We start from the raw sequence: 13,805 nt of genomic DNA on the forward strand, positions 1-13,805 counted from the left end.
AAACAATGCTAAATTCATCTTACCAAAAAAAAAAAAAAAAAAAAAAAAGGATGAGGTGGGGGGGGGGGTCTACCAGGGACACTACAGCCCCAGCCTCGGCAGGCAGCGATGTAGCCCAGTGCAGCACTGCCTTGCCTGGCCCCCCACCCCCACATGTACCGCAAGAGAGCCCGGGGGGCCCAAAACAGCCCCAGATCCCCAAAAAACAGGAGCGGGGCAGATGCCAGGCTGAGCCCCAGAGCCACCATGGGCCAGAGCCAGGGTCACCGCAGACCCCTGTGAGGATGAGGCTGGGCTGGGGAGCCCAGGGGGGATTTGGCACAGTGAGACCCCCAGGCTGGGGCAGGAGGGGGCTGGGGCAGCCCTGCACCCCATCTGTAGCCCCCCCACTACCACCCCCAGCACCAGCAGGGACCAGGGCCAGGAGCCAGCGTGTCCCCCCTGCAGCGCGGTCCCATCCCAAACCCACCCGTGGCAGGAATTAGTGTCAGAAAGGAGCAGCAGGCACGGAGCCCAACCTGGAGAATAGCCCTTGGAGAAGCCACTAAGAGAAAAAGGCCACCTGTGACCCCCCCTCTCCCTGCGTGTGTATGTGTGTCCCTGCCCCTTCCCAGGGCTGCTCAAGCCCTCCGGTGCCCACCTGGGAGCCAGGGGGGGCCACGCTGGGCTCCCCTAGGACGGAGACCTGGGTGGCAACCGGAGGCCTGGGCCGGGGCTGTAAACTGCAGGGAGCCGGGCATGTAAACGCAGACCGGGGTACGGGGGGGCTGTGCCCGGGGGCTCCTGGCCCCCCACCTCCCCAAGGGACCAAAACCAGAGGATGAGGGGGGTCCCATGAGCCCCAGCACTCCCTGTGGAGCTGGGGAAGCAGCAGCATCCCCCAGGAAGGGGGCTCGAGCAGGGGACAGTGACACTGGACCGCATATAAAAAAAAAAAAGAAAATTATCTTCCACTGGGAAGAGTTTGTGCACCACGGGCACCCCTGCCCCAGCTCGAGGCTGGCGGAGGAGGGTGGGAGGGCCGGCGGCCAGGCAGGGAGGCGCTGGGGGAGCGTGCCAGAACCGGGGTGCGCCGGCAGCCGGCGCGGATGTTAGAGAAGAGGCGAGTCTACGTTATTGCGGGGAGGGGACACGGGGGTCCAGTCGAGTCACGTGTCCCGGGAATCCGAGCACTGAGATGGGCCGGGGAGGCCGGTGATGCCTGGGGGTGACACAGCCCCTGAGAAAAGGGGACCTGGGGGGGCCCCAGGACGTGCAGGTGACAAAGACCCTGAGAAGAGGGGACGTGGGGGGGGGTCCCAGGACAAACTGCTCTCCCTCCACCCCCCCTTCCTCTACAAGCCCCAGGGACCACACCCCCACCCTCCTGGTGATGGATGGGGATGCTGGGGCACTGCCTTGGGGTCCCAGCTCCGAACCCCATGGCACTCTGGAGCCACCCCCCCTACCGTGTGCCCACCCTGAGGACCACCAGCCCCTCTCACACCTCACTTGATGAGGATCCCCGCGGGCCGGGCCTCGTCCTCGCTGGCGTTCCTCAGGTTCCTCTCCGCTTCCTCTGAGGAGCTGGGGCAGAGCAGGGTGAGAGGCAGCCAGGGGCACCGCTGCAGCCCCTCAGCGCTGGCAGCAGCGTGCACTGATTACACCATTTCCCCCCCAAAACTCACGCCAGGAAATCCTTCACTTCCTCCACGGTGATGTCCCCGGTGGTATCCAGCGGGTTCTCCATGCTGCTGTTGGGGGAATCGATGGAGCCAGGCGAGAAGGCAGCCAGGTGCTCCTCGGGAGACCCTGGGGAGCCATGGGGAGGGGAAGGCTGGGGGGAGCAGCCACGACACAGGGCCGGCCCCAGAGCAGGGCCCCTGGGGACACAGTGTGTGTGGTGGGGACAGGGTGATCGCTCACGGTCGCTGTCGCTGGGGGAGCGCTGGCCCTCGGGGCTGCACGGGACGTGGGTGCCATTTGCCTGCGGCAGCTTCGGCGTCGCCGTTGAGCTGTTGCTGGAAGGAAAAGCAAGGAGGAGTTATGGCTGGAGTCAGGGCCACGGGGTGGGGGGGGGGAGAGGGGTGCTGCTGTAGCAAAGCCCCCACGCCACCTCCCACCTGAGGCAGGAGGTGTCCTGGAGCCGGGTGACCTCCAGCCGACACAGTGGCTCCGTCACATTCCGAGCGCTCAGTGAGAAGCGCTCAAATTCGGATGGCGAAATTAGGTAGAAACCTATAAAGGGGGGGGGGGGACGGACACAACAGAGAGCCTCAGGGAACCCCCAGAGGGGCTGCAGCCAGAGAAAACGTCCCATCTCCAAGGGACATCACTCCGGCGCAGGGCTGGAGCCCTCACCCTGGCCGTGCTTGGTGAAGACGCAGGAGGCGATGCCACTGATGTCCTCTTTGCGGATGCAGCCATAGTGGACCTGGGGCCGCAGGCCGGGCACGGTGAAGATGTGGATGTCCCCCAGGTTGGTGAGACAGGCCAGGCAGTTCTCCAGCCGCTCCTCGGAGCCAGCACTGGCCAGGCTCACCAGGGCCACCTTCCGCACCCGGCAGCCCTCATGTGCCGTCAGCTTGAACTTGGTCTTGGCGCTCACTTTGGGCAGCGTGAAGACCTGGGAGGGAGGTGAGAGGAGCAGAGGTGGAACCAGGAAGCTGCGGGGTTTCAGGGGGCACCCAAGCAGCCTCCCACGGCACAAGCCCTGGGCAAAGGGCAGCACCGTCCCCTTGAAGCCACCACTCTGGGGACAGCCAGGCCTGGCTGGTCACCTCCAGCCCCATCCTCTACACCCGAGGGGATGGGGACACCCAGAAGGGACACAGGAGATGTGGGTGGTGAACTCCACACTCACCTTGAACTGCTCCTCGGAGGAGATGAGCATGGAGTGGCTGCCCTGCATGTCGGGGGCCTTGGCCAGGTCCCGTGAGACCTCGTAGGGCTCGGGCAGGGGGTTCCCCCGCCCGTCCAGCACCGCGATGGCCACCACCGGCGCCCGGTGCATCAGCTGGATCTCCTTCCCCAGCACAGCCTCCACCGCCCGCTCTGAAAACTTCTCCTGCGACGGCACCTCCAGCGCGTAGGCAAACACCGAGCCAGAATTGGTCCCTGCCCACATTGTGGGGCCATGGTGGGCAGCTAAGGGGAACAGGAGAAGTGTCAGAGTCCCCTCCCTACAGGTGGCACCAGCCAGACGCAGCTTGGGGGCTTTTCCCAGGGAGGGGGGGTGGGTCTCACCGTCTCGGAGGAAGGTGTCGGCGAAGTAGAGGCACCGCACCACCCCCGAGAGCGAGTCGTCAGCTGAGCGGGGCTCGATCCGCCGCTGCACGGGCGTCATCTCCACTTCGGGGGGTCCTACTTGCTCAGCCAGCTGCGCGTTAGCCTCCTGCACCTGGGGAGGGGGGAACACGGGGGTCAGCCCCTGCTTGGCGGGGACAAGGAGCAGCCATAGTGACCCCCTCTCATTGCCCACCTTGCTGGAGGGACTACTGGCGTTGAGCCTCTTCTTGCCCGACACCCGGCTCTTGCGGATGCGGCGGAAGGACTGTCGCAGGGACTTCTTCAGGGACTTCACGCGGGACAGGGGCCCCTCCATGGCCAGCGAGTCATTGGGGTGCAGCGTACACCTGCGGGCACCGATGACGCTCAGCGCCTGGACTCCCACCATGTTGCTCTGCGAGGGATGGGGGGTCCCCAGCACCAAGATTCCTCCCCCATACCTGGCCAGCACGGGGTTGCGCCGGTAATAGTCGAAGAGCCCGAAGCCGTGGCTGGTGCCAAAAGCCACGAGGTTCCATTCGGAGTGGAGGGTGACGGCAGTGACGGCGGCGGGGGGCACACACTGCACTAGCACGCTGGGCTGGAAGCCGGGGGCGAAGGGCAGGGGCCCGTTCCTGGGCGCCAGCCGGTCGTGGCCCTTCCAGGTGAAGCCCTCGCGGTCCTGCAGCAGGTCCACCGTGGCCACGCTGACCGCGTGCTCCGACTTCTCATCGCTCAGCTCCATCACCAGCACCTGCAGGGGACAAGCACGGATGGTGGGGGACATGTGCCAGCCTCACCCCCGAACAGCCACCCTGCTGCAAGCCAGGGGCTAAGCCCTGCGGGTAGGAGCCCTTCATGGACAGGCACGAGGGTCTGCAGGGTCTGTAGCCCCCAACCCATGCTGTGTTTCCCCAAAGCGGGAGCTGAGAGGTGCCCGGCAGCCCCCTCTTTGCCCCCCACCACCCTACCTGCCCTGCTGTGCCAGCCACCACCATTTTGGCCGTGTACTTGCAGAGAGCGATCTTCTGCACGCCCAGGCGTGGGTCGTCGCTGTAGGGATCAAAGCAGCCCACCTGCAGGAGGGAGAGAGAGATGGGGGGGGCCGGGTGCCTTCATACATCTGTGGGGCAGCCCCCCTGCTGCACCCCCACGTCCCCCCACCAGCTGGTAGGTACCAACTGCGGCACGTGGGCTGCTCCGGGCATGATGCCCGGGGAAAGGTCTGTCCCCACGTGTCCTGCAGCTGCCCCCCCGCCCAGCACCAGGGCAGACCCGTGAGACGGGGCAGGCGGAACAAGCGTCCCTTGTGTCCCCACGGGGCGTCACACGGCAGCTGTGCCTCAAGCCAGGGGGACACATCCCTCGGGGCCCAGCCGGGATGGCTCCAGCGGCTGCATCCTCCGTGCCCGCCTCTGGACTTGCCCCCCCCCGCCACCCCAACCCGGTGTCAGCGGAGGCAGGGGGGTGCTGGGGTCCGCAGCAGTGTCCCCCCCCTCCCAGATCTCACCTTGCGGAAAGGCGGCCACTCCTCCTCGCCCGCCTGGTTGAGGCTGTCGTTATGCTCACAGTCTGTCTGGAAGATGCTGGCGGTGCCCAGCTTGTAGAGGGGTTTCAGGGAGACCCCCGAGGCGTCCCAGAACCGCACCGTGCCGTCCTCGTGCCTGGCAGGGGGAAGGACAACGGGGAGGCCCTGTCAGTGTGGGGCCCTGACATCTGCCCGGTTAACAAGAGCTGCCTGTGTGCTGGCAGCCACTGTGCCAGAAGAGGCGGGGGACAAGGGGGGACAACGCAGCGGGTGACACGCTCCTGCCCAGCCATCAAGATGAATGAGAGTGGGGCAGCCCACTCAACAAGAGATGTCCCCACCCCCATCCCATCCCACTCCCCCACCGCAGGAAGGGGTTGAGGCTCTCTGTGTGTGTCCCACCAGCATATTTTGGGTTCCCCAGGCCTCCCCCTCCCCGCTGCCAGGCCACTCACCCGGTGAGGAGAAGCCCCCTCTGTGTGGGCTCCTGGGCCAGGTTTTTTCCCCCATCGATGGGCCAAGCCTGGAGAGAGGGAAGGAGGGATGGAGGGAGCCCACCCCACAGGGAGCAGGACCATCCCCCGTCAGCCCATTTGGGGAGTTTGGGGACACCCCCATCACTCACAGCAGAGGAGAGCCGGGGGCTCTGCTGCTCGCCAGCACTGACAATCCTCTCCCAGAGCTTGAGGGGCACGTTGGAGACGTGGCAGGAGCAAGTGATGGCGGAAGAGTGGAGTGGCGCCAGGTACGGGGCGGGGATGGTGGGCCAGCCCGGCGTCTGGAGGTCAATGGCCACCAGCTCTTCCTCCACCAGCACCACGAGGGCACGGGGGTTCTCAAAGCCTGGGGAGGGTGGCAAGGGGGGACATAGCTGCTGCTAACAGAGAAACACCCCCTCACCACCACGCGCTCCCCGGGGCCACCCTGGAGGGACATACCTCCCTCGGTTGCCTCAGAGCTCTGCACGGTGAAGAAGTCGATGACGCGGGAGGTGAAGTCAAGCGTGGCCAAGGTCTGGCCCTGCAGCACGCTGACACAGTGCCGGTCACCGTAGCTGGCCCGCGGCATCCCCCCGTTGAAGATGATGAAGGGGTTCCTGAGTGGGATGAAGCAGCCTCCATCAATGCCCGGACCCTGCAGGGCACCCTCCCTACAGCCCAGGTCCCCACGCTGTGCCCATCACCAGCCCACCCCAGCTACTGGTGGAGGGGGGTGGGGGGTAGAGGCCAGAGCTTTCCCCCCAAGGCCGCAGGGACATACCCCGAGTCGCAGGTCCGCCAGAGGATTTTGCTGATGGCTTTGCAAGGGAACGGACCTGCAAGGAAGATGTTAACTTCCCAGGTTGCAGCACTGGGACAGGGTGATCGGCCCCCAACCCTGTGACCGCCCCCCCACCTCCCCGTACCGTAGGGGATGGTGGACATGACAGGCTGCTGGGTCCTCTGGCCGGCGCCGCTCACCGCCCACACCATGTACCCACCATCGCTGTGGGAGCTGATGATGCTCTTCCCGCTCTGCTCCCAGGCCAGGCTCTCCAGCTGCTGTGGGGGCAACACGGAGCGGGGTGGGGGGCTCAACACCCGGGATGGGAGGGGAGGGGGGTGACACATGAGGCTGCAGCCCTCCCCGCCACCCCTGGTACCTGGTTCCCCAGGAAGAGGTGCTGGACCACGCGTGTGTTCTGCTCCCAAAGAACCACCAACCCTCGACTGTAGCCGATGAGAAGGCGGCCGCCGTCCCGCGGGTGCTCCTGGATGGATTCCACTGGCCCCAGCGCCTTCCCGCAGCGGTACTCATCAGGGACGCTGTGTGGGACACACACACAGGGGGGTCAGCAGGGGTTTGGGGTGGTGGGGAGGGGGCCGGCAGGGCTGGCAGGGCTCACCTCTGCAGGATCTCATCCGGGAAGAGGGTTTTGTCCTCCAGCAGTGCCAGGGTGGGCAGGGTGAGGAAATACACTGCGCCACCCTCGGTGCCCAGGCAGGCCACCGCGCAGGCAGACGTCGGCAGGACCACAGTCACCCGTGTGATGCCAGGGGAGCAGCTGGAGGGGGGAGCAGGAGCTGGAGGTCAGCCCCATGCTGAGGCTGGGGGAGCAGTGAGGATTCCCCAAACCTCCCCTGCCCCGACGCTGCATCACCCTCGGTTCAGGAGGGTGCAGGGGCAATCTCAGCACTAACAGCAATTAGAGCCACTTATCGCCCCCAGGCCCTGCCAGCACCTATAAAAAACTCAGGGGTGCTTCCCCCACTCACCCTCAACCCCCCCCACAGCATCCCAGTTGGGATCTGAGGAGCATCCCGGTGGGAAAACCACCGCTCCCGAGGGGACCTTGGCTGCCATCCCGCCCCGAGCGGGGATGGCTGCTCCCACGCACCGTTCCCATACGGCAGCGGTATCGCTCCCGGCCGCAGCCCCACGGTGAGAGGTGGGGGAGGCAGCTGGGGACCCCCCCCACCCCACCCCAAGGCAAGTACTTAGCGCTGTCGGACCCTGGGCGTCCCGGGAGGCCGAAGCTGCGGGTCTCTTCCAGGTGGGAGCAGCCCTCCTTCTGGCAAACCTCCCAGAGGTGCAGCGTGTTGTCATCCAGCAAGGAAAGGAGCCAGCCCTGGTGGGGTGGGGGGCGGGAACATGATGGCAGGGTGGGCGGGGGGCTGCTGCCAGGCCCCCCCACCCCGGGGACACCCACCTACCTGGCCGGGGAGGAAGTGCAGCTGGGTGACAGTGGCTGTCTCCTTGTGCAAGCCCGTCAGCTCCACGCCTGGCGCGCCGTATCTGGCGGGTGGCCGTCAAAGAAACAACGAGGGTAGAGCCACCCCCTCCCCTGCCCTTGGTGAAGCCCCAGACCCCCCAGATTCCCCTCAGGGTTCTGCCAGCAAGTGCCAGTTTAGCCCCACGGTGAGCCAGAGCAGAGCATCCCCAGCAGCACCCCAGTACCATGGCTGGGATCCACCAAGCACCCCCCAACCAGGACACCCCGGGTCAGGATGTGGCAGACACGTGGCCAGGGTGGGTGTGCGAGGGCCAAGCCAGCTCCTGCCTTCTGCCACCCTCTTCTTCCTCAGCCACGGGGCCGTGGCCGTGCATAGACACCCGGCAGCAGGGTGGGGTTCGGCATGCGCCAGCACAGCCTCACTCACCCGACTGGTCCCGGCTCCTCCGCCGGCGACGCCGCTGAGCAGGAACCGGGGGCAGGACTCCAGCACCGCACGGTGCACCCCGACCCGGTGCCTCCCCGACACCCCCGGACCCAGCGAGCTGCTTCCTCCAGCCCAGTGTTGCCAGTGAATTGCGCAGCTGTGTTTTGGCACATCGTGTGCCGGGGGTTTCCGCCAGCCAGTCGCTGTGGTGCTCGCCCCCCCTGTCACCCCCCAGCTTGCCCTCGGTGCAGGGAACCAGCCCAGCGGCTCTGCCTGGACCGACAGGCAGGAGCTGTCTGGCAGCGCCAGGCCAGAGCTGCCAAGGTTTTGAGAAGGCCAAACCACAGGGTGTGCAGAGGTGGGGGGCAGACAGGGGGCTCTGGGTGCTACAGGTATGGGGGATGCCACCCGTCCTCACTCGTCCTGGGGACCTTCCCCACCCAAAATGGTACCATGCGGCAAAAAGCAGGCAAGCGGCCAGTGAACACCAGTGGCACCAGCTCACCACAACGGGGGTCCAAGCCCAGGGACCCCCCATGAGATCCCCCAGGGCAGTGGCAGCCCCTCGATGCCGAGCTGTCTGCAGCCGGATCCACCCAGCCAGCCGGGGAGCACCCATGGGTGCCCCCACTAACCAGTAGCACCAGTCAGGCCAGCTCTGGCTGCTGCCTCGCCTGGCCCTAGCTTCCCCAGCACCCTGAACCTCCAGAAGCATCTTTTGGGTGTCAGCTGAAGCGGGGCCAGGTGGGCACCGGCCGCAGTGCTGCCGGCAGGACCGTGCCACCAGCCAGCCCCACGCTGGGTACCACCCCAAAAACATCCCCGCAGAGGATGTGCAGGGCACGGCAGCCCCCCTCAACGGCGGCTCCATGGACCCCGGAGGGGGGGGGGGGGGGGGGGGGCGTAGTTAACCCGGGGGTGGCTGGAGCCAGCACCCCACGGCTGCAGCCGAGCAGAGCGACTGGCGACGTCGCGGCTGGGCTGGCACCCGGGCGGCCCCGGCAAGAGAGAAAAAAAAAAAAACCCACGCCATCTTTGTGCTCGGGAGGCAGCGAGCTGCCGGCCTGGGGGAGGGGGAGCATGGCTGCCCCCCCTCCCAACCCCAAACCCTGACCCCGACCCCAATCCGGGCGCAGCCACCCCCACACCCCCCCCGCACGCCCACCCCACATTCCTGCGGCGCGGGGCCCCCCGAGCGCGGGCTGCATCCAGCCCTGGCCGCCCGCCAGCAGCCCTCTGAAGTCTCCCTGCACGCCGCCGGCAACAAAGCCCAGCCGGGCCCCGCGTCGTCATCGTCGTCCCCCCACCCAGGACCAGGCTCAGCACCCACCAAAGTCCCTCACTCCAGTTCCAGGCTGGCTGCCCCCCGCAAAAGGCTGTGCAGACAAGGACAAGACGGACAGGACCCCCCCAGGGTAAAAGGGGGGTGACACTGGGAAGCGCTCCCCGACTGGGATGCTGCCCGGGACGGCAGAGCCGCTCTGCTCCCCCAGTGTTTTGGGCAAGGCCGAGGGTTTCCTCCAGCCACCCCCTCCCCACCCGGGCCAGCTGCAGCCCAGCTGGACGGAGGGACAGACGGACAGACGCCGGCAAAGCAGGGGGGACAGGGAGCTACCGGACACGGCCACGTCCCCCAGAATAGGGGCAGCCAGGGGGGTGTGGGGGTGTGTGTCGGGGGGTAGGGGGGGTCCTTACCTCCTGCCCTCGCGGGGGGAAAAGGATACAGCTTCACGGCTCCCGCCTTGGTGCCGATGGCCATCACGCGCAGGGTGGGGTCGTAGGCCAGGGCGCTGGGCTGGCTGGGGAAGCCGTGCTCCACCGTCTGCCGCAGGGACAGGCAGGTCAGAGTCGGGACCCCCCACCCCGGCCCCCTCTTGTCCCTACGGCTCCGATCCTGCACCAGCCTGAGCTTCCCCCCCTGGACGGAGAACTATGAGGATGCTGCCTCGTCCTCTGTTGCCACCAAGGGGGTCATTGGGGAGGGGGGACATCACTCCTCACCCAATTTCCACCTGACACCCCAAAACAGACCAAACCCAACAGCCACACCAAGGGTCAGGGTAAGTCTGAGCTCACACAAGCCATCCCCCAGCACCCACCAGCACTTTGGGGAAGGGACCCCTCCCACCCTAAACCCCCTGCCCGAGGTGCAGATGCACAAGGAGGGGCGAGCAGGGTCCAGCTCACCCCCACTGGCAGGTCCCCGGGGGTCCGCAGCGCCGGGTGGCAGAACCAGGCGAGCGGGACCCGCCGGCGCTGGGGACGTCCCGCTGGAGCCTCGTGTCGCCCGCGGGCACCTTCCCAAGGAAGTCCCGGCCGGTGACGGCGTGCCCGGGCTCGCCAGCTTGGGGAGGGGTTGCCTGCCTGGCAGCGGGGGGACGCGGGAGGCACCCACCGCCCCGGCCTGCGGCAAATGGGACTGTGGGGCTCCCGGGGGGCAGCTCGGCTGAGCGACGACGGCGCGATCAGATGATAGGGAGGCCACCGGAGCCAGACTGGCCGGATCCTGACCCGTTCCCTTTGTCTGGGGCGGCCGAGAGGCGCAGCGGGGTGGCTTTTTGCACCCGCCAGTGCAGCCACCATCACCCCCTGGCTCCCGCTCCCCAAGAGAAAGAGAATGTCAGCATCCCCAGCCCATCCAGGGGGGTCCCAGTCAGGCTCAGGGAGCAAATTATTGGGTGTTTGTGGGTCCCAGTCCCTGTGGCAGCCCCACACTGGGTCACCCCGAATCCCCCCGGGGATGCACGCTGCGCTGGAGGGTGGCGGCAGGAGCTGGGACAGCAGCAGCAGGATGGGGACACCCTGGGGATGCTTTAAGCTGGGGACCAATATGACGATGCTGACAAAGACCCCCCTGCTCCCAGCTCCTCTGCACCCCCAGCCCCAGAGCGGGGGACTCGGCTGGCAGCCCCCCACGCACGGCCCTTCCTCCCAGCCAGCAGCGGGGCCGCATCCGGCAGGCTGTGCCGGGCCGGCCAAGGCGCGCTCCCGGCCAAATTACAGCAAATCCCAGGCAGATCTGGAGCTCGGGAGGAAAAACAACCGTTAATGGGAGGCAGGTGGGCAGCTGGCGGCCCCAGCGCCGGGCTGGCAGGAGTAGGGCTGCTCCTCGGCCCCCCGCGATGCCCCGCGGGGTGCGGACCCCCCAAAGTGCCTGCTCGGGCAGGATCCAGCCATGGGCTCCATCCTCCCCAAAATCAGGGGGCTCTGGCTGGGCTGAGCCTCGCGCCCCACGGGGGCTGCGGTGAGGCTGGGGGGACGGGGCTGTGCCGGGGCGGTGGGCGCTGGGTCTGACACACTACTCCCCGCCCCCCGGTGCACCCCAACACCTCCCAGGCCGGGATCGATCTGGGGGTCCCTCCGGTGCACATCAAAGCCCCCACCACGCGCTGGGGCAAGAGCCCGATGGCGGTGCCGGAAGGACGGACGGACAGAGGCGCTCTGGGCACAGCCAAGGGCCGCTGCTGGGGTTCTCCTGCTCCCCCGGGACCAGGGCAGGAGGATGGTCCCAACACCGCGGGGCTCTCGGGATGGGGTGCGCCGAACCCCAGGCGGGCACCCCCCAGCACAGCCCGTCCTGCCGATGGGAGGCTCCGGCACCCCAGGGCTCGCAGGGTCCCTCCCCGGTTGTTTGAGGGTCCCAGGGGGGCTCTGCACCCCCACATGAGGGGGCTGAGCGGGAAACCTCTCCAGTGCTGGTGGAGGGGGGGGGGGGGCAAGCTCTGGGCCTCTGATACCCCCCAGTTCTCCAGAGATGCATCTTTGGGGTGCAAGGGAACCCCCAGCCCCAGGGATCGTTGCCACGGCCCTTCCTGCTGACACAGGGGGTCGAGCCCCCCCATAACTACCCCTGGGGGGAGTCGGGGTGAGGGTGTGAGCCCCCTCCATGGGGCAGGGGGGTTGCAGCCGTGGATGCTCCAGGGCTGGACAGGGTAGGGGGGCCACGGGGCACCCCAAAACACCGTTGCTGGTGAGCGAGGCCTGAGCGAAGCCACAGGGCAGGAGCAGCGTGAGAACCGGGGTGCTCGGGGGAGCCCCCAAGCCAGCAGGGCTGGGGAAGTGGATGACACACCGGCGAGGGGGTCGCACCTTGCCCCAGGGTGCCCCCCCGGGTGCAGGAGGGGGTACACCCTGAGGCGGGGGTGTACCCTGCACCCCAGGGGAGGAGGGCAGCGCCCCAGCTTTACCCCCGGGGGGCGCATCCTGCATCCGGGGGTCCCGGTACCACCCCCGGGGGGTGCATCCTCCCCGGGGTGGCCCCACAGCCTGCAGCCGGGCGTCCCCCACACCCGGGGGTCCTGCCCTCGCCCCGGGAGCGGCCCCTCCCCAGGCCCAGACCTGCTGGTGCGGGGAGGGTGTCCCGGCCCGTGGGTCCCCACCGCGGCCACCCCCAGGGGTGCACCCCAGTTCCCCCGGGGGGGGCGGTGCCCCGTACGCTGCTCCCCTCCCCGGGGGGCGGCATGTCGCCCGCGGGGGGGGCGGTGCCAGAGCCTGCGCCACCGGGGGGCTGCCCGCACCCCGGCACCCCCGCTCCCGGGGCCCTGCCGGTACCTCCCGGTGGTCCCAACCCCCCCGGGGTCCGCGGCCGCGCTGCGCCCCCCTCCGCGCCCGGACGCACCTTGCTGAAGGCGAAGAGGTCGTGCCGGAGGCGGTCGCGGTGCGGGTCGGCACCCTGCCGCCGGAATCGAAACTTCATCATGGTGGGGCCGGTGGCGGCGCGGTACCGGGCGGGGCGGGCGGGGTCGGTGATCCCGGGGCCGGTACCGGGGCGGGCAGTACCGGTGCCGCTCCCGGGGCGGGCGGTGCCGGTGCCGACCGGAGGAATGGGGGTGGGGGGGGGCGGTCCTGGTGCGGGTCCCGGTCCCGCTCCCGGTGCGGGTCCCGGTGCGCGCGCGCCGAGCGCCGAGCGCCGCGCGCCGAGCCCGGGCAGGCACCGCCGCGGCGGGGCGGGGGCACGGCCCTGACGGACAACGCTCTCCACCAATCACCGCACGAGTGCGCGCCGAGCGCGGCGCGGCCCCGCCCATCCGCGCTGCGCATGCGCCGCCGCGGAGGGCGACGGGATTCGTAGTTCCCCAGCTCAGGCGCCCTCTGTGGGCGCGTTATTTATTTTTCTGTATACATATACATTTATTTATTTATTTATTTAACCTCTTTCTTTCGTGGCTTTTTTTTTTCCTCTCCGGATGGTGTTTAGGGGAGGGGGTGTGGGACGGGACAGCGAGGGCAGCTCCAGGCCGCTGATCCTGCTCCCAGGACCCCCAGAATCACAGGGGGGGTCCTGGATTCAAGGCCTCCTCCGGGCCCGCAGGCCCCACAGCCATGGGGCGCTTCGACGACACGGCAGCTCCCGAGCCCTGTGCTGGCGCGGCCGCGCCGAGCGGGGCCCCGCTCAGCGCCCTGCCACCTCCTGCCATTAGTATTCGGGCCCCGTCCCTGGCTGGCAACTGCTTGTTCCCGCCATGGCGGCAGGCAGAGCCATGCCCCAGCTGCCCCACAGCATCAGCACTGGGTGGAGGGGTGCACCCTGCCCTGCACCCGGGTTTGGGGTGAGTCACCCCGGGCAGGGCAGGGCTTCCCCTCCCTGCTGACTAATTCCGGCCCCGGGGAGATGCTGCATTGGGGTGACACAGCTTTTGGGGTGGAAAACACCCTAGAGGGTGAGCTCAGGACTGTCACACCCCGTGCCCCAGTGCTAGGCTCCCAGATGGATGGAGGGAAGGGGGCTGACCCCACACACAGCCCCAGGGTTTGAGGGTGGGTGGCAGAGAGGACATCACCGGATCAGGCAGGAGCTTATTGCTGCTGAGGAGGAAAAAGAGGAAGGCCACAATATGAGGTCAGCAGACCCCATCCAGCAATGCCACCCCCTCTGGCACTGCGCACCCATG

The 13,805-nt window shown here is 67.9% G+C and overlaps 1 protein-coding gene across 2 annotated transcripts; it reads right to left on the bottom strand.

The window, feature by feature from the left end:
* Positions 1-67: 67 nt before the first annotated feature.
* LLGL1 (LLGL scribble cell polarity complex component 1) lies at positions 68-12,747 on the bottom strand. 2 transcript variants are annotated; one of them, XM_074919728.1, is made up of 23 exons: positions 12,533-12,747; positions 9,639-9,736; positions 7,468-7,549; positions 7,267-7,382; positions 6,660-6,818; positions 6,417-6,579; positions 6,180-6,312; positions 6,035-6,089; positions 5,713-5,870; positions 5,400-5,617; positions 5,230-5,297; positions 4,757-4,910; positions 4,218-4,322; positions 3,708-4,000; positions 3,461-3,614; positions 3,226-3,379; positions 2,843-3,126; positions 2,341-2,605; positions 2,103-2,217; positions 1,906-2,000; positions 1,668-1,791; positions 1,487-1,566; positions 68-1,201 (listed from the first exon to the last, which is right to left on the bottom strand). In XM_074919728.1, exons 1-22 carry the CDS (start codon positions 12,611-12,613, stop codon positions 1,488-1,490), a joined length of 3,153 nt encoding a protein of 1,050 aa, XP_074775829.1. In that variant the 5' UTR covers positions 12,614-12,747; the 3' UTR covers positions 68-1,201; position 1,487. The 2 variants fall into 2 exon arrangements, with proteins under 2 accessions (XP_074775829.1, XP_074775828.1); XM_074919727.1 differs by having other exon boundaries at positions 6,180-6,315.
* Positions 12,748-13,805: the final 1,058 nt, after the last annotated feature.

This window comes from Athene noctua, chromosome 15, assembly GCF_965140245.1.
Source record: "Athene noctua chromosome 15, bAthNoc1.hap1.1, whole genome shotgun sequence".
NCBI lineage: Eukaryota > Metazoa > Chordata > Aves > Strigiformes > Strigidae > Athene > Athene noctua.